A 19,941-nucleotide genomic window follows, 5' to 3' on the forward strand; every position below is an offset into this window, starting at 1 on the left:
CTCATTGGCCCCTGGTATGCATGCATGAGGACCGAAAGTCAAAAGGTAAGAGACCAAGCAATTAGAGAAGCATCTCCTTCCTTAAAGAGCGAGGTTGATCTGCAGCACCAAAGCAGGTCCCTGAGGTGCGTCATTGCGACTAAGGCAATCTGTTTTGTAAAAGGATGCCCATCATAATTTATCTGTTTTTAAGCTGCAGTTGAGTACTTTTCTACATCCATCTTGGTGCACATTAGAATTTCAAAGGCAAGTGTGAATCAGGGCTGGAGACTGGCTGAGATGATTGCAGTGGTTTTCTATAGTCTCCTGTGGCGCTCTCCCTGACCCCGAGTCTGTAATCTATATTTCCAGAATAATACAGAGAACCAGAGATGTTCAAGGGCATAACCCTCTAATCTACTCTACTTGCCATGTACTTAGAATGTCCACAACTGCTCTTGAGGTAGGAGAAATAAAAGCTGCCCAGTTTACTCTGCTTTAGCACTTGATGTATCAAATGCAACAGATTTTTGAAAAATTAAATAAAAACATTTGGAGAGGTGTAAATATGCTCACTGTTTATGTCGCGTGATTATTCCTAAGACATAGGTGAGAAGGAAAACACAACATGCTGACGCACACACACTGCACGTGATAGGTGCAAACACAAGCCAAGGAACAGACAAACACAGAACATATGCTCCTTCCACAATGATCAGTGACCTCCCAGGCTTGCAACACAGTGCTAAATGAGCAACTTTCCTCTGCGGAGTAGTCAATAACCACACAGCCACAACGATCGTGTCAGCGTCCAGCCTGGCCAACATCCCCCGTAATTAATTAGTTTATGTCTCCTTTGCTCAGAGAGAGGGAGACAGTGCGAGGCCTATGTACTCATCCATTACATGTGCTATCCCGGGGTCAGTGGCCCTGGCAGGAGTAGTCGGCAAGAACGCCTGCAGACTTCAACCCAGGCCCATTTTAGAAAACTGCCATTTAGGCTAAAAAAAAAAAACCTTGCCTCTTTACTTGCTGTGTCAGTCAAAGACAATTTGATTAATATCAATCAGCATTAGAAGACAGCAGATCTATATGCAGCAGGAAAACTTGTCCAGAAGCAACACCAGTCAGCCAGAGTGGAGTCTCTGGGCTCAGGATGGTTGGAATGAGGCAGCGGGCCAATCCCTTCAGTCTGAGGGAGTGGGCCTCTGCTTTTCCATCTGTCTCAGTTTTTTACTTCTTTCTCAACTTCAATCAGTCCTACCTATCCCCACATCACCATCCTGTCATCTCCACTAATACCATTCCCACCGCCCCAGCACAATAACCCCCTCCCCACAACCACCAGACCCTCTCAGAAAGGCTCATATCACCCTATGTGAAAAGCAAGCCCCATCTCTGGGTGGGGAGAGAATCAATCTCTGCTCGCTCTGTGGAATTCCTGACCGTCAGACACCAAGAGGAGGGAGGAGGAAAGGAGGGGTAGACGGCACATCAGTCTTTCCTGCGGTTGCATGCTGCCTTTTTGACTTTGTGCTGAGTCAGGATAAACACTAAAGACAAAAGCCGACCCCCCCCCACCCAATCACAGAGCATTGCCTTTATCGATTCCCACCGCAGCCACCCTCTGCGTCCAAGCATAGTAGAAAAGCACAGCACATCTGTATCAATCTGTATATTCCTATAAGTCTGCACTTTGAGCATCTGCGTTGTCTGTGTGGGGTAGCATTTTAATCAAGACCTGCACATCAGATTAATGGAGAAATTTGATAAACGTCTCCTATTCACGAGCGGAATTTTGCCAACTCAGGACTTCAGCTCGGAGCAATGGGAAATGAAGAATTAGAGCGGAGATGAGAGAAGTGAGATGTTTGAGGTCATCTCTTTAAAAAATGACTTTTAATCAGAATTAAAACCGTCTGCAATATCCCAGTTATGATTTCATTACCGGGGAATCAAGATGTCATCCATTTTGAGGACAGGACATCAGAAGTTTTGGGACTTGGACCATGGGTGGCTTTGCAAAATTTGGAGCAGCTGCTATTGGAACTATTCACAGTCATCAAGACAGACAAGACAGGTCTCATAAAAAATTCATGTTTTAAATTTTCACACATTTAATTTTTAATGAGCATTAAATAGCCTCAACAAAAACTAATTGACATCCTTTTAAATATCAGGCTTAAGATTATGTACAGTAATTGAGTTCACCAACTGTATCCGTCTTGAGTCAGTACAAACCTGTAAAAATATGTGCAAGTGCATGTGCTAAATAATAAAAGCTCACCATGCTCAACAGTGCCATAAGACAAATGCCACGAAAACACAGCAGGGGGAGGAAATTTAGAGCAAAAATACTGAAACCTCTAAATGAAAACACATGACATCAGTAATGAATTCTTTCTCTGTGCATAAAAACCTACCTCCATTTTTCATTATAGTTTAAATGGCTGCACACAACAGTGGGGCGATGGCAAACTTTCATAACAAATATAGATTGGTTGTTTTCCCGCTCTCTTTTCACGTTGTCACAAAGCTGGGATAATATTTCTGGTGAAATTATTCTATTTATTAAGTAATCTTTGCGAGCACAGTTTCAATCGTACGCTGGTTCCATAGGCTACCAAAGTGGCACTTTGCGGGCACATTGAACCATGTCACGGCTAAGCGAGGCTGACACATTGGGAGATGAAAGTCTTGTCATTCATTTACCACTGACAACCTGTGTATGCTAATGTCCAAGCATCTTTAGCTCATGAGAGAGGACAGTTCTGCTTGTGTTGGCACACAGTCGGGCCTGAAGAGAAATCTGCAGAGACGTGCAGTGCAACCCTGCCATGAGCCTCGTAACAACACTGACACTGATACAGTATGTGGGTCATAATGGCAACACATGCTGCACTGCTAGGCGACACTACTGATTTAGATTTTTATAAATGTGCAACTGCGTATACAGTATCTTGTTTTGTTTTATTGAACGTTGTCAGTAAAGTTACCAACATTTTAAAATGCAATGTAGGAATTTGGAGTTTTAGCAAGGATTTTATAGTCACCTTCTAAGTAAACCACAGATTTTATTATCTTAGAAAGCACATGTTGCCATTTCATTGGCACTGTCTCTGTCAGGAAGGTTAGAAAAAGAAAACGTGTTTATAACAACTAATCTATTCACAGTTATATAAAGTAGAAAGTTAACATTACACTAAACCCATTATATAATTAGATTTCCTTTAATTTATTAATGCCAAAATACACATGCTGTTTTTGAGATCATCTAAAAAAACTAAACAAGGCAATGATGACATTTTGTTCAATATAGCTGCCTCCATCCAAGGTCTAGTACCCGTCAACTGGCAACCAAATACTAAAATCTTCTAAAGCTGGGTGTCAATAGAATTCGCCTTTGAGCGGTATTGACATACAGTTAGCTTTTCAAGTATTCACAGGAGCTATTTAGAGGGCCATAATTGCAAAGTATAGATCTCTGTTTGTTCAATTAATTCATTAAGTGGATTGATACATTTGATGTATTTAGTGATTAATGCAAAATCCCTGATCAGCCACCAGGGCAGCCCAACTCATCTGTCATCACGCCTGCTTTCAGGCATGACATCCGTTTTTTTTTTTTTTTGTCTGTTCATGGCTGCTTACACAGGTGAGTTACACCAGCTGTTTTCAACTAAATGCACTTTATATATAGCTGCTAAGTTAGAAGAAAGACTGTGTGGGCTCATGTAAATATGTACATTTATGGAATATTACTTGACAGTACACCAAGGTACATATAAAATAGCTATATGTATTAGAATTGGCTGGTTTAGGTTTTGGCCCAGAGGGTAGTGCCTGCAGTGTTTGGATACCTACCTATACCTACAGGTACAGCTACTGGCACTGACAGAGTAGAATAGAAATTATTACCAATCTACATTATTGAAATTCAATAGGGAAATCACTAAAACTGTAGCAACTGTTGGAGGCAGCTATATTGAGAATCCCCAGTTTCACTGAATTCCCATAATTCCACTAGCGATGCCACACTTGGACGGTTGACTAGCAGTGTGACAGGCTGATTGTCTGCAAACAGGCAAACACTAAACATAAGTAAAAATTAATTATTGTTAGTTTAAGTGTCGTGGAAATTGTTGAGTTATTGTAGAAATTGACTGATGTTACATTTTATCTACAGCTGTGCTTCATATTCTATAGAGGTAAGCAGAGCGACTCTGTCCAGCGGTCAGGGGATTTCTCTTTGTACTGGGGGGAAAAAAAAACATGAAATGAAATTATAAAAATGCTTTATTTCTACGATCCAGCATGTTAAACAGGCCAAATTAAGAAAAAGAAAATGTAAAGCATAGATTTCATTGATTGTGCATATCTGTTAAAGCATTGTACATTGTAATGATGACAATGAGCCAATGGAGATGAGTAATTCTGCTGAAGATTATGACCATCATTGTTTCTCTTACTCCCATTATCCACCATTGTAATGATTTTGGTTCCTTTCTACAATTCGGTGAGACACAGGTTATTACCAGTAAATCATGGCCATACGCCTTCTTGCTTGTACTTGCAGCTAATAGCAAAACTACATCAATGAGGTGAATTTCAGGATGTGTGCATCTTCCTTTTGACCAAAACCAACACTACATTGCTCTGACTGTAACCACTCTCCAATTACCAGCTTAGATCGACCCAGTTAATAAAACAGTCCATTTGATCTGGTGAACCCGTTCGTGTTTTGGCTGTGAGCTACAGTGTGTGTTGATGTCATGATCAGATGTATCGAGGCAGACACCTGACGTGCTGGTGTTACTTTCACAGCAGCTGTCACTGCGGTCTGTCAATGATTGACTCGCACCAGATCAGCTTTCAGATTAATATTTCATCTCTCACTTAATAGAAAAACAGATGTTCTGCAGCGGTGTACACTGGGAAATAAGCTGGTGGTAATGTGGGCATTACTTACAGCTAGCTAACTAAATTTAGAATGAAATATGCATCTGACAGATGCCTGACAATCAGGTTCCAAAAGCCTATAATGGGATATCGACAGATTTCATTTATGCAAGGCAGACTGACCTCATTGGGGGAACTAATAAAACTTTTGGTACATTCAACCGGAAAGAAGCTACGGCTGTATTTCAGTCTTAGGTAGCACTCTGAGTGCCCTTTAAAGCATTGACCTCTTCACAGAGTGAACGCTCCTATGTGATTAATACTCCTAGGCATTTATTGGCACGCAAGGCACTTTTACCAATAGGTCACCTGGTTGACCTCAGTATGAGCATAGGGATCGAAACCAAGTGGACAAGAAACTATATAGGTTAGGGTGGTAACAACTGGCAAAATACTAAAAAGGCATCTCAAACTCATAACCATCCCACTCATATAAAGCTACACACACATACAGATCCTTAGCCTCCATCACATTCACCAAGACCCACCCACATAACACACACAGCCCGGGGCATAAAAGGTTTCTGCGGCCAGAACACAAACAAACTCATTTGTAACCTGCCATGACACACTCCAGCACACACGCACAGACACACACAAACGCTCACGTAGCCACATACACAACAAAAAAGCCAAGTAACATTATCCGTCTGTGCAGTGAGATGGATCAGACTGTTTATCAGAGGCTCTCCACCAGCTCACTGTAAGAAGGATCATAATGTCACCAATTGATTCCATGGCAATCAATATAGATACCTATTCTGATATCTATTGATGCAATTTAACGGTAATATAGTCCAAGCTCAGGTAAATGTCAGCGGTTGCGCTAAACAGTGTCTTCTAGGTCAAAGTTGGAGTGAAAGCTGCCCAAATTAAATTAGGCTGTTACATTAAGTTAACCTAAGTGAGCTAAAATGGGGCTCAGTGATAGAAAAACAGAAAGTTAACAATTTTAAAAGTCTTTTTTTTTGTCTGTAAGGGTCACAATGCATCTTAAAATAGGATACAATTTGTCTTACATAAAGCAGGATAGATGGAGTATCAGAATAAGAATAACAAGCTGAAACTGAGAAATGGGGATGCAACACAACAACATATGCACGCTGTGGTTTATCAGCAGTAAATAGCCAGTGCAATGTTCCCATGCTCCTTAATCATACTGATGCATGTACACAAACGCACAATAACGTATAGGCAACGGCATGCACTCACACATATTCTTCTTCTCTATCTTCCACAAGCAGTCGAACGCACGCACGCGCAACATACACGCACTCATTCGCACATATTTTCCGAGACCAAAGGAAGAGCTGACTGCAACATTTTTCTCCACTTCAAAAAAGTAGCCAGTGTCAAAATGATAAATGAGGGATCATGAGGGAGAGCGTGCATACTTACATTAGACTGCACAAGAGCTTCAAGAGCTGCAACAGCACGGACGAACGGCGGATTCGCATGGTTTCAGCACTGTTTCGGACTGATGTTGTTGCACAGAAGGAGCTGGCATGCAAATTATTACCATGACAGTGATTAGCACTGTGAAATTACTATCAACATCACAATAACATTTTCAACACAACAAATTGCACAGGGTATGTGACCTGACATTACGAGCGGCTGGATGAGGGGGAAATATTGTGTTCCTTATACAGGTATTGGCTGGTAAAAGGTTGATTGCTAATTTCCCGGAGGTGAATACAGCTCACAGATGTGTGTGGCGAACATCTGATAGGCCTTCAGACTGCTGATGCAGGGCAGCGAGGGGATATTTTCAAACATCATTTATTACATCATTTCGGCATCAGTTACAAAATGGCGGCGGGAAGATTGATGGGTTGCGAGGGCTGGTTAATATGCGTGATTGGAATGATACACAAACCATGCTATTTGTTGTTGTGAGAGTGACGGCACACACACTGAAGGACACTCTCACGCATCCACTTTGATTCCAATCAAGCAGGTAGTGACACGTACGAATTTTCATCTGTCCGAGGTTTTAAAAAGATGATCACAAATGTGAATATGGCCGCAAATCAATGATTGTTTTGCATTTCTTTTGCACATCTACCTTATGACTTTCAGTAAGATTTTGCATGTGTTGCATTTTACCCAACATGGATTCTTACTCTTTTGCATACGCGAAGATTTTCGGTACAACAACAACAGCCGGTAGTAAAAAACATCCCAAGGTTTGCTTACAACTCTACTGTAGCATATCTCCAGATAACAAGAAAGGAAAGCCCTTGCAAAGTTACTGCCCTGCACACCCTCAGATCAATTACAATGTAATTACAATAGCAGACAGAAATACAACCTGGGTCTGTGCTCTGTCTGCACTGATAACTGATAGATAAGCACCTGAGGGATGGCTGAGAGAAGCACCTGGCCAGAAACACATCTCAATGCTGTCAATAAATTACTCTGCTGGGACCGGTCTTTCCTGGGTAAGGCTACACGATCAGCGGGCACCAGCCACATCCCAACCTCCTGTGCAGTCCATCTAGCTGTCCGCTGGGGAAAGACAAGTGGGGGGAAACAGCAGCAGTTTCAGAAACTGTGATAGAAAAAAAAAAAAAGAAAAAAAAGAAAAAAAAAAACAACTTTCCACCATTTCTCTTGACTTTGTGTGAGACCTCTGGTAACCCTGCGAGCTGGGGTAATTTCAAAACTCTGATCAAGTTCTGGCTTATCGAGGAAACACTCAGAGCTACAATGTGTGACACCGATGCAGATGTGCCAGAGTTCCTCAGTCAAAAGGATGAGTGGAAGAGCAAATTTCACTGCAGAGAGTGTACAAAGACAAAGAGATCAGCGATAAGACAAAGAAGTGCACCCATATCGACTGCTGTCAGTTAGGGGCATGTTAAGGAGTGTATTAAGGATTAGAGGGGATTAGTCATATCAGATCACTAGAGGGTTATCAGTGGTCGCAGCACCACAGCGAGGAGTGCCAGCTGCTTTGAAACAAGCACCCCACCGTCCTCGTGTCTTAAGTCTCAATATTAACCCGTTATGCTGGACGATTTATGAGTTTGGAAAAACAATTAAGCCTGTGATTTTTATTAGGAGCTTGATTGAGAGCCTCCTCCCTGGTATCTCGACACTACCAAAGTTTACCCCCTCCAGAGAGAGGGGGCCCACTCCAAATATTACTGTGATTTAAGATGCAAAACCAACACACATTAAAACAGCTCAGAGCTTATTCCATGCGCGCTTCCACACAAAACCAATTTAGTTTCCATTGATCGCTTTTCAAGCAATTAGATTTCCATTGATGGAAAAAGTAGAGGCTGCTTGTATGAGACGGGGAGGGTCAGTAGTTGGGCGCTGTGATTTGCACGTTTATTCAGGCCATTTGACCACCTCCTCTAACCCCTGACAGATCTCTGGCTCCCTCCCTGCTTCCCCCCGACCCCATCCACGTCCCCACCTTCCGGACAACAAATAATTCACCCAGCATGAAAAAATGCCTGGCGTCAGATTATATATCCGTCTTTATTTCCGATATTGCCTCTTTGTTTCTGCAAACTTGGCTGATTTTCTAAATTGTGGAGTATTGACTGTTTCAGAGCCTGACCAAGCGAGTCTGATGTAACACATTGGAGGTAATGATATCCCAGCGTCAGGAGAGGCAGTAGCTGGGGCCATACTGGATGATGGCCAGGCCCTGTAACCATTAGTCTCCTCAGGAGCCGGAGTCTGTTCTGTTTCAGCATGGCAGGGCTTGCCATCAGCACAAATGGTAACCCAACTCAACCAGTGAAACCACCAGAACTCCTCCCATGTGCCCACCACAGACAGAGATGCCATCAGGAATCACTTCCTTTCATACAGGCAAGGTCATTCCTCAGCTTTCTGGAAAATCTGCAACATGCTCAACACTAAACGGTCAAACAGTAAAGTGTTTTTAAAAGTGAACGATTCTATATTCAAAATGCATTGTAAAGGTGAAAGGGTGAAAAGTAGATTCAAGGTATAAAATAGGAACACTGAATGCCATTAATGTGAAAGTAGGGAGTAATTCCCAGCGTGCTCCCAGAGGAAATCCACCTTTCGCCAAAGCCTGAGGATTTTGACAAATGCCTTTCTCAACACCAGCAAAGGAGACAAATGTTGCATTTAAACAGAAATACTTAATTTCCGCTTTTGGTGACTTGCAGCAGATATCATTAATCAACAGAGGCCTACCACGCTCAGTGAGCCTGCTAAGAACCAGATGATCGCCCTCTTCCACTCAATCCATCAAGTATGATTGGAGAAAGAAAAGGTTCAAAAATTTTGAGTTGTACCCACGCAGGAAGAGTAATTACCCCTGTGTCAGTTGCCGAGGTGTTCCCTTGACACCTCGACCCTCTGTTTATCATGCACCGGATTACTCATGGAGGTGTCAGCGCTGCATGACAGAACCAGCACCTATGTTCTCCTCACTCACTGCAACACAGGGAGACAAATATGACGCGCAGGCGTCCCGAACTTCTAAGGAGCAAACTTATCTTGGCATCCAGGAAACACAATGCCCTTCCTGTTTGGTGAAGAATCTGGAAACACTGAGGTCCAGAGTTTGAAGGATGGTGTCTTTGCCGTATCTGATGTATCTGTTTATTTTTGTCTTTATCTTGCATTGTCACATCAACCAATTGTTGGGCCTTTGGGATATTACTCACTGTCTCGTTTATGATAATATGCACTGAAATAGGTTTTTAAAGGTGCTATGTGCAGCATTTTGAACATTAATACATCATTGTCAAATTAATTGTGATACATTTGTTTACCTCACTTGTAAACAAATGAGACCATTATAGCCTGTAGCGCATGCCACTAAAAGTGTTTGTGGCAGTGGTTCTAAAAGTTACCACCACAATACTTCCTGGTGTTGCTGCTTTAGAGAAAGCTCTTTATCTCCTTGTTGATGATGAAAATTTTGTAGAAAATAATGGATTATTCACACTCTGTTTGAGTCTCCGCTTACACAGAAACAAAGAGCACCCTCTCGCTGTTTAATGCAGAAAATGTTGCTGTACATGATCAAATTTAAGTCAACAAATACAAACTACATTAAATGTACTAAATTACTGAGATAGTGCAATATGGGGAAGAAATAGTTTAACTTTGTATGATGTATGATTTATAATTCCAACAGTACAAGTGTCACACCATCGAGCTGCTTTGAGTTTCACATATATTTAATTATTTTGCCAATAAACTTTTGGAAGACAGTGTAGGAAGGACAACAATCCAAAAAAACAAAACAAAACAACCAAAAAAACCCAACTAAGTCAGGTTCATTTTCAATAAATATTGAATAAAAAGCCACATTTTGTTGTATTGATGCAATGATGCAATGTTGTGCCACTGTACTTTACAGTGTAAGCACAGAGAGTTGAAAGTTGACATAAAGCATGAAACTGGGAAAAGGCAGAATAACTGCATCAAAGGCCGGGTTTTCTCTGCTTAAAGAGTCTGTATTTTTACCATTTCGAGGTCTCTGCTCAAATAGTTTTAGAAGATTTTGAGTTTCTAAAATTATAATTTTTTCTAATAATAGGCCCTTAATGCAGAAGACCTCAGGTTCACCTCTGTGTGAAACAGTTTGTTTCAGCTCCTGTCTCTTTAACCACCCCCCTCACCCCAAGTCCATCCTGCTCTTATTTGCTGGCTTGCTGAAGTCTGCCAGACCGAGCAGAATGATGCACCATGGATGTAACATGGCAGAGGAATTGTAGATGTGCTGATCTAAAATAGAGATTGATTTAAGGACAACATTTGTATGTAGGATCTTTGGAAATGTTTTTAATGGTGTCCAAACAAACTTGTGGCATGTGGCATGAAAGAGCCAGGGATTGAACCAGCAACCAACTTTATGGACAGCTGCCTCACCCGTATTATTTTGTTTTCTTTTTCCTGCATTAAGAGATAATTTCCTCTTAAATAAATGCAGTCCACATAATAAAAAGGTAGATGATATATGCTTTTGTTAATGCAATCTGAGATGAAACTGGGGACATAGCACTAATGAGCGTCTGTTTATGCACCATTTAAACTACAATAATAACCAAAATTGTATACTTGTAATTGTTCACTTTTTTTGTACGAATACAACTTTGAACTACTTTTTTTTTCGGGGGGGGGGGGGGGGGGGGGGGCAAATAAAACTCAAAAATAAGGAGGCCTTTATACACTGCAAAATGGATCAGGGTATCAATTTTCTCAGTGATGGTCAATAATTACATTATTAATTAAAATTAAGGTATTAAGGTATTAATGTATTAAGGTATTAGGTACTAATTAAGGTATTAATTAAGATATTTTATGGATGTTAAAGAGCTACGTGCAGCGTTGTCAATTTAATTAAACAAAAGAAAGGGGAAGGGATGTACTTGAATGAAATAGAGAAACAACTTAAAAGTACGTTAAAATGTCTAAACATGAGGATAATCAGACGAGGATGGATCTGCAGAGGCAATAACAGTAAAGCAAACAGGCTGCTGCCTTTGCACCACTGCTTCTTGCATCCCTTGTGATACATGCCAGAGATAACAGCTTAATTTCAACCTCAGCACTTTTACTGCACTGTCCAACGCATTCACTGCATCAATGTATCAATGTAACGCCATGCTAGTCACTCTCCACTGCGACAACTCACAATTTTTTTTATGATAGAAGCTTTCAGAAAGGTGCTACGATTTAGCTCACACACAAGCCACCCTCCTCTGATGGCTTTGGTCTTTGGAGACTCTGCTGGCTGTTTGTTTCTCAGGGTACAGGTCACAGGGCAGACTTTTGATTGAATCCCCCACACTGTGACGAGTGAAGGGGGCAGAATCGTTCTAGATTTTGCTGCAGAGGCTCTTCCCTCTGCAAAACATTTCTTCCTTCACTTTGAAAAGCAGGTGCTGGAGCTACTTCAACAGTGTGAGAAAATATTTTGCCTTTTGTTTTTTCTGAAGAGCTCCAATAAGTCCAGTAAATCATGCCAGAAGAAGAGAAGAAGCTGAGCCTCTCCTATTGAGGAAGATCAAATGTTTAAAATTATATATTCTGTACTTCAATCTACAAAAAAGTGGGTAATATACTTCATGTATTTATTATATTTTTCAGAAAAAAGGCATAAATTATTTTGCTTTGATTGCACTTAAAATTAGAAATGTTAAGAAAAAAGACTTGCCTGGTATTCACTGGTATTTATTTGGAGCTTCTTGCAGGTTTTAGACAAAATTTAGAAAGAGATTATGTGGCTCTGTTGAGACTTGACATGTCAGGTCCCAAATCAAATGTTTCATAAACTTACTGCATGTGTTTTTGTCTATATTTTACTGGTTAATTGTTTACTTTACAAGCTTCCACTTGACACACAAAGTGCTTGAGTCAAGACTATTTTCAATACAATTTAGAGTTAAACTTATAATGGGCTAAGATAGGCTACAGGCACTGCAAATCCTCCATCAAGTTGCATTCATTCTCATGTTCCCAGTGTAGCAGAATGGAATTTCTTTCGAATGTCTGAATCCACGGAGCACTGACCCTCTGTGGTACCCACAGCATGGTGAGCATGCCACACTGTCATTAGCAGTGACATAAAGGAAGCAGGACCACTGCTGCCCTGATCTGGGTACCAGAGGAGATCCACCTTGTTAGGGTGTCACGGCGAGAAAGCGGCCACATTGAATATCACTTCCATCTGTAAGGGGTCATGGAGGGCAGCGTTTAAAAGGGCGAATGTGAGTTGAATATACTTTGTAGGTTTTTCCTGTCCTCTATTAAAAAATGAAATAAGTAGATATTTGCTTACTGATGCCGGGTTTGTTGAGGAGCCATTCCACAGGGAATCTCCACTTATTTCAAACACAGGAATACCTTTCCTCATGGAACATATAACTGGAAACGACGTGCTCTTTTTCACGCTCCCGGTGCTCGCCGTCCTCTGTTATGACAGCAGATCCTCTCTCTTAGCTCATGCATATCACACATGAGTAATGATCTTGCAACTTAAAAATAACACGACTATCTGACACTTTTACATGGAGGAGAACCGTGGCGGCTCCATACAGGCTCCTGTTATCCATAGGGAAGGCAAAATGAAATGTGCTTTTTATCATGTGTCATAAACGCACTTCATGCCTTCTCTCTGCCTTTCACTCATATCCATGTTGAATCTGCCGTCAAAAAAATATTGGCAAATGTTGTAATTACGTGCCGGGTATCTGCGCCTTACATGGCTCAAGGCTTGGAGCAGTCCCCGGCCTGATATTTCAGCTTTATCATATTTTAGTTTTATTTGAGGACAGTGGCAGTGCCGTGCCTCCAGTCAGCCATAATTGAAATGAGGGAAGGAAGATGTAGAGGCTGTGTGCCCGACTCCTTGTAATCAAGCCCTTAGCCCTGTGTGCTTTGCCATTTTTCAAAGTGAAATATCCTTGCAATCTTTACAGTAATACGCACAGTCCTCTTCATGCCTTAGCCTGTAGGCAATTAGGCATGAGAAAGTTCACTTTTTACATGCAGAGGAACCATGCATTACGGATGTTGAGGCCACAAATGGGCTTAGATGCTGTAAGTCCACTAGAAGCGCTTAGTTACATTCATGATCACAAACATAACATAAGGCTGGTTTGTAACTAATTTATTATCCTTTTTGCAGCAGATGTGACATCAGTATTCAACAGGCAATGCTATCTGTTTTCCACATTCTCCATGTGGGTTGCACATGTATGTGACAGTCGTGTGTTGGGAGGCAAACGGTGAAAAAGTGAAGCGTGGTTGGGGGGGGGGGGGGGGGGGGTGGAAGCTGAAGTTGATGAATGATCCCTGGTGGCTGAGCTTGTTTGAAGCGTGGAGCTGGGCAGGTGATTCAGAGGTGCCGGCTCTTTAAACAGCGTAATGAGCCAGGGAGGACGCCAACTCCCACCCATCCCACCACCTACCCCTGACTGCCTTTCTACCACCGCCAACAACCAAACCTGAAAACATCGCAAAAATATCAACAGCTCCAGTTAGCACTTCACCAAAATTTTCAAAATTAGTGATTCTCACTTTACATAATTACAAACAAAAATGACAAAAATATTTTAGTCAAAGCTCCACTAATCCATACATTTTATTATCAATGATTGAAATTACTCAAACTTCAAATTGATACAACTCGCGCACATTGATGTAACCACAAAATGTTTTCACCATTCTGCAGATTGTGTCCTCTTCTAGCTTACTTTTAGGCTCCTTGACTGAGTAGTTTAGTATTTCCTCACATTTGCAGCAAACATATTTAAAACTTGTTTACAGTTTCTATTAACTTAATGACGATATATTTAACCTAATATAGAATATATGTCAGTTGGAAGAAGAGTCCTGCAACTGTGCGAGGGTCAGTGCTGGAACCAGCGCATTGCCTGACTCTTCACGAGAGGTGTACCATCAGGAAATACAAACAGAGTAGTCAAACTGTAGCAAGTCAGTATAAAACTACGGTTTGCAGAAATATTTGTCTGACAATTCAGATGTACTGTACAAAATATTGAGCTCCAGTTGCTATTTGGCATCAATTAGGCCAACTCCACCCGTCGTCAGGGTTTTTTTTTTCCCCCCAATACACAACTTATGTGGGCCACCCAGCCTGGTGCAGGACACTGGGTCTGTTTAGAGAAGCATAAAAATCTGTTTAAAATGTACATGTTGCACACATGTACCGGAGAAACAGACCATACACATACAAGTGCCATATATCCAAACGCGTAACATATGCAATATTCGAGTAGAATCCTGTGTTTATGGTTATTAACGTTTAAAACAAACAACCATGTAACAAAACAATAATTTGCATATGTTGGTCGGGTTCCTACCTTCAAGCACCGAGTCCAACAGTCTAATAAATCCACAACCACAAACAGTGTGATTCATTACTGTACTAGTCACCTTGTCTTAATTTATGTGGACCTACTGTTAATGGGTTCAACTTTACTATGACTAATTTGTGACCAGCATTTTGCATACCTGCCCTATTCCAGTTGCATTTCAGTGCAGGGTACTTTACCCCAACCTAGCCCCAGTTGTGTAACGCTGCTCTGTAAGTGTTGTACAAACGCAACCCTCAACGTCTGAAGACACTCCAACAGGTATGTACGGAGATGTGTCAAACAGGGAGTGTAGCACAGATACCGAAATGTGCTACATGAAAAAAATGACCCACTGAAACTGGTCCTCATGCACAATTGTTTGTGATGCTGATCATAACACAGCAGCCGTGGCTCAAGGAAGAAACAAAGACGAGAGGGTGCGGGTAGGGGGAGAGACGGACTACAAGCTTTCTATTCAGCGTTTCATTGCTGCTGATAATATATAAATGCATGCACACATGGATGCTGCTCGTAAATGAATAAACACATACATCAATTTCAAAATCCAACACATTTGAATTTCAAATGCCGTGGTGCCTTTTTCCCCCCTCTTTTTTATGATATGTCTCATTTCTCTTGTGGAGATATAAAAGGAGAGGGCTGAGAGAAAAAATTAGAGGGGTGGGAGAGAACAAATGCTGTATGGAATTTGAGATTATGTATTTGGTTTGTGTGTTTCCCTCCTGTTTAAATCAAACGTGTGGGGGCCGTGTAGCCCTGGGCTTGTTGCTGGTGACAGTTTCAGTGTTTCTAGACTTCTCTCCTCCCCCTTTTCAATGACAGTCCTGAATTGAGAAGCGGGATGGAACGGGGTGTGGGCTTCTGGCGGAGGGTGAATTAAATAGTCACTCTCTCTCCCTCTCTCCCTTTCCCTCTCTCGCACTCTCTCTTTTTTTCAGTGGCGTTTAAAATCAATTCATTCAGTGGACTGCTGACACAGCCCGGCCCAGAGAGCCTAGGATTTATGGCTCCCTCTAATGGGCATGCTCTGAACCAAAGCCCTGCCGTCAGCACAATCCTGCCAGCCACCCGTCCGCCCCACTCCCTCATTCCATCTAGCTTTTAAAGACGCAGGCACCCTTCTTCTTCCACCACTCTTACTTGTCCTCCCCTTCCCATCTTCCTCATCACCCCTATGGTGGTGGCATACAGGGCCTTGGATACACACAAAAACTCATAATGGTAGTGTGTTTACCATAATACCATACAGAGATAATGAACTATACCGCACAGCACTTGTCAGCTTCAATTTTTTACAGTTTTGGTGTTAAATGCTTTCTTTAAGTGCTGTTCCGAAGACTAATATCAGGGGAAATTCGTTGGCCTTGTTCACAGGAAGCTCTTCTAACAAGTGATGCCTCCCAGAGCTGTGAATAATATTTCTATCTGTTAATATATCTATTAATAACTGCGGTATTTCCCATGACAGCATATGACTTCTTTAGCAAGAGCGAGCTCTAAACACAACTGTCAAATACAATTTTGAAACATAAACATTTAACATGCTTTTTTTTGGTATTGTGGGCAGACATTTAGTGTTAAATGTGAAAGATTTTCTTACAAGTGGTGCCTCCCAGAGCACCATATATCTCTCTCTGATTATTTACAATAACAGCAGGGAATTTAGTTTGTTCCAGACGGAAGAGAAACTGCATAACACTGTCAACTTCAGTTTAAAACACACATTTAATGTGGGTTTTTTTTTTTTTTTTTGTGGGTGTTAGAAGTTTTTTAAGATCATTAAAATCCGTGCAAAGCTTTGCTGACAAATGGTGCTTCCCAGAGCAGTATATAATATCTCTCGATCCATTACATTTTCTGACTAGTGGAGCCTCCTAAGGTCTTTGGAGTGTGTATATATATTCATATATTCATAACCAAGTCTAGTGTCACAGGATCTGAAACAATTTATGGCGCAAGAGGAAAAAAATGTGATTGAAGACACTCGCCTATGAACCTAGCCTGTGTAAAGATATATAAAAAGGATCATGACCTGAATTGCGATGACAACATGAAGTCACTCCTGTGCAACACTTTATTTGAGCAAGTTAGTGAGTCTCTCCATCGGAGTGAGTGTGTTACCGAATTGTATTTATATGTGTGACACTGTGTGTGTTTACTCAGGAAAATCTGCTACGCTGCTGTTGACCCTGTTATATCCTCAGGCAACCTGGCAATTTGCAGACAAATACAGACCTTTACTTCAGCCCCAGAGCCTCTAACGTACATCATTCTCTGTATTCCAGCTCTGCTCTGTAGCCTGTCAGGCATTATGGGCCCTGAATTAGCCTCCTATTACAGCAAGTCTCCAGCTCCCCCTAAAGTTAACCATAGCTGACCATTTGGCAATGCATGTAAAATCCAGCCATAGTCCCCGGCCGTCACATTCCATTTCAAAGTACAATCCCCACCCCGCCCCCAGAAGCTCCATCTTTCTCTCTTATTTAAGTTCAACCTTCTCCTTGTTTCATAAAATATGATCTGATTAAAGTAGATTTCACACCTTGTTAGCAGAGCGTTTCATATTTGATACCGTGGTGCTTTAAGACGAGCAACCTCCTTCGTGATTCAAAGCAATTGTGGCCTTGTTCTCTGGCCTATTTGTTTAATAAGCTCTGCTACATCAGTGGGCCTTTTAAGTGAAAACACTTTCCTGCAGCAAAGGCAAAGATCAATACCCACACCTGTAAAAAAAAAATAAAAATAAATAAAATAAAATGAAATGAAATGACAGCCAAGGATTTTCTCCTTCTAAGGAATACAAGGCGAGATAATCAGTAACAACCCTATTGTATGAGAGGAAATCCACAACAGGAAGCGGCTTTTATGTGCTGACCTGTAGGGAGAGCTACAGGTCAGCAGTGAAATCTTTACCACCAATTAGTCCAGTGCAGCTTAAACTAAAGCTTTTCAAATATCTGGATCATAAGAGGCTATGGTATGCAAATGGGATATTATAAACAGAAAGAAGAAAGGCAGAGTCTTTGAGGGTAAATGAATTCATTATAATCTTCACCTCATCTGCTGACTGATGGAAGACTTCTCGTGTAATCGCTGATGGGGGGAAAACCTTCTACTGTACTGAGGGAGCACAGATGTGGGAATAATACTTAAATATCACCTTAAATATCACCTTAAAATGGAAATAATATTCCCCCATTTGCCATGAACAAAGTCCATGTAAGAGGGTAAAATGTAATACTGTGCTTGAGGAATGTAATTATCATTTAGCAAGACCGTGAGCTGTGTTTGACAGGGCCAGAACTGCATGAAAAACTCATTTTCATTTTTCTTATTATATCATGATTATATAAACATTCTTAACCAGTGGCCACAGCAGCAGCAAATTATTGCAAATTAGCCCCATATTGCCAGTTTTTAGTGGAGGCAAATGAACAAGTACTAGAACTTCAGTGTTTATCCCATAAATCAGCCAAATGCTGCACCTGTTGAGAATGTAAATAGCTGAGGATATTTGATTAAACTCTTACATCAAAACATTTGAAGCACTCTCTCTCTCTCTTTTTTTTGTTGTCTATCCTCCAGTTTTCTTCTCAGCTTTAGGTTTGTTCTCTCCTCATACACCCACCACAACTGGAGTTTCAATGGGCGGTGACGAGGGAAACATAACACCCACCAGCTATACGTGGGGGCACGGGAGGTCCATCATTACCAAGCCACAGTGGTGATCACGGCAATAATATAGAACTATAACTGAGCAATTAGACTAATGGAAAACGTCCCTATTTCTCCTGGTGTGCTGCAGCGAGACACGCCGCTTGCCCCGCGGGCCCCCCCTGGAGATGAGGTTGAAGATGTGAAGTGGGGAGGAGGCAATGGAGGAGGCCCATTGATCCTGACTGCCACCTGCTATATGGCTCCATGGAGGATGGCGGAGGAGGCAGAGGGCTCCTTCTGGGGAGCGATCATGCTGACTCCTGGGCTCTCGGGCATATGGATAAGAATCTTTCTCTAGTCTTCCGCTACTTAACCAGCACACATTAGCACAATATGGCCGAATAGGGGCGAGTAAGGCCTGCTTACTATATACAGGCTTTATTACAGTAAGGCTGCATCCACAGCAAGAGGGCGTCAAGCCATTTCCTCAAACTCTGTGGGTTTTGGCTTTACATGTGAGGCCAGGTGAAAAAAAGGACTAAAAACATGAACCATGTGTAGGTTGGGAGATGAAATTCACAACATGTACAGAAAGCAGGAATGACCCCTCGAGAAAACAAACAAGCCAAAAAAAGACGAACCTGGAGTAGAAGTGGTTGTAACTTAAGACACACACAGACAGACAGGACCTCGAGTGCATGACACACACAGACACAAGGGGCTAAAAGTGTTTGTGGAGAGGCTGACCTGCCCAGCTGGGGGTCTCCATGTACAGGTAAAGCCGGTCGGGCTGAAGCTGGTTCACTCGACTCGCTGTTGCTGTTGCTGCTGCTGCTGCTGCTGCTGATGCTGCTGCTGCTGCTGCTGCTGATGCTGATGCTGATGCTGCTGCCACAGGTGCTGACAAACTCTGAAAGGGAAACAAATAAAGCTCCAGTAAAACAGTCTGCAGGAGGAAGAGGTACAGCTTGTGTTTGTTTGCAATTTTATTATATAGCTGAAAAAGTAATAACAAATAGCTAAAATAACAGTTTGCAAGGGAATAAATCTAGTCTTCACTTTGTTACCTTTTGACTCGACTTTACTGTGGTCTTTTTTATGTAGACAATGTGCATTTTCTGTAACACCCTATCATGTGATGTGCAGATTTTTGTCCTTAGTTGTTTAGTTGAGTTTAGATTTGTTAATATTTTGTTAACGTGAACAAGTATTCATACAATGCAGTGGAAGTTTCACTTGGATGAAAAGTTTGCTCCCTCATGCAATCCAGTTTCCTCCCACAGTCCAAAAACATGCTTGTTAGGTTAACTGGTGACACTAAACCGCCCTTTGTGTGTATATATTTCTCTGTTTTGCCCCTGAGATAGTCCAGGCTGGACCCCACTTCTCGTCCAATGACAGCTGCGATAGCCCCTAGCCCCCCCGTGACTCTGAACAGGATAAGTGGTTACAGATAATGGATGGATTGATCCATACACACACAGAAATATAACAC

General features: G+C 41.7%; 1 protein-coding gene across 8 annotated transcripts in view; it reads right to left on the minus strand.

Annotated features, from left to right (window-relative positions):
- LOC137099933 (RNA binding protein fox-1 homolog 3-like) overlaps window positions 1-19,941 on the minus strand; it is a 380,706-nt gene that overhangs the window by 163,767 nt on the left and 196,998 nt on the right. For all 8 annotated transcript variants that reach the window (XM_067477381.1, XM_067477384.1, XM_067477386.1 and 5 more), the window contains one exon: window positions 19,194-19,356. In XM_067477381.1, coding sequence (XP_067333482.1) covers window positions 19,194-19,215 — 22 coding nt within the window. In that variant the 5' untranslated portion in view covers window positions 19,216-19,356. The remainder of the gene's footprint in view (window positions 1-19,193; window positions 19,357-19,941) is intronic.

The sequence above is a fragment of the Channa argus genome, chromosome 15, assembly GCF_033026475.1.
Source record: "Channa argus isolate prfri chromosome 15, Channa argus male v1.0, whole genome shotgun sequence".
Classification (NCBI taxonomy): domain Eukaryota; kingdom Metazoa; phylum Chordata; class Actinopteri; order Anabantiformes; family Channidae; genus Channa; species Channa argus.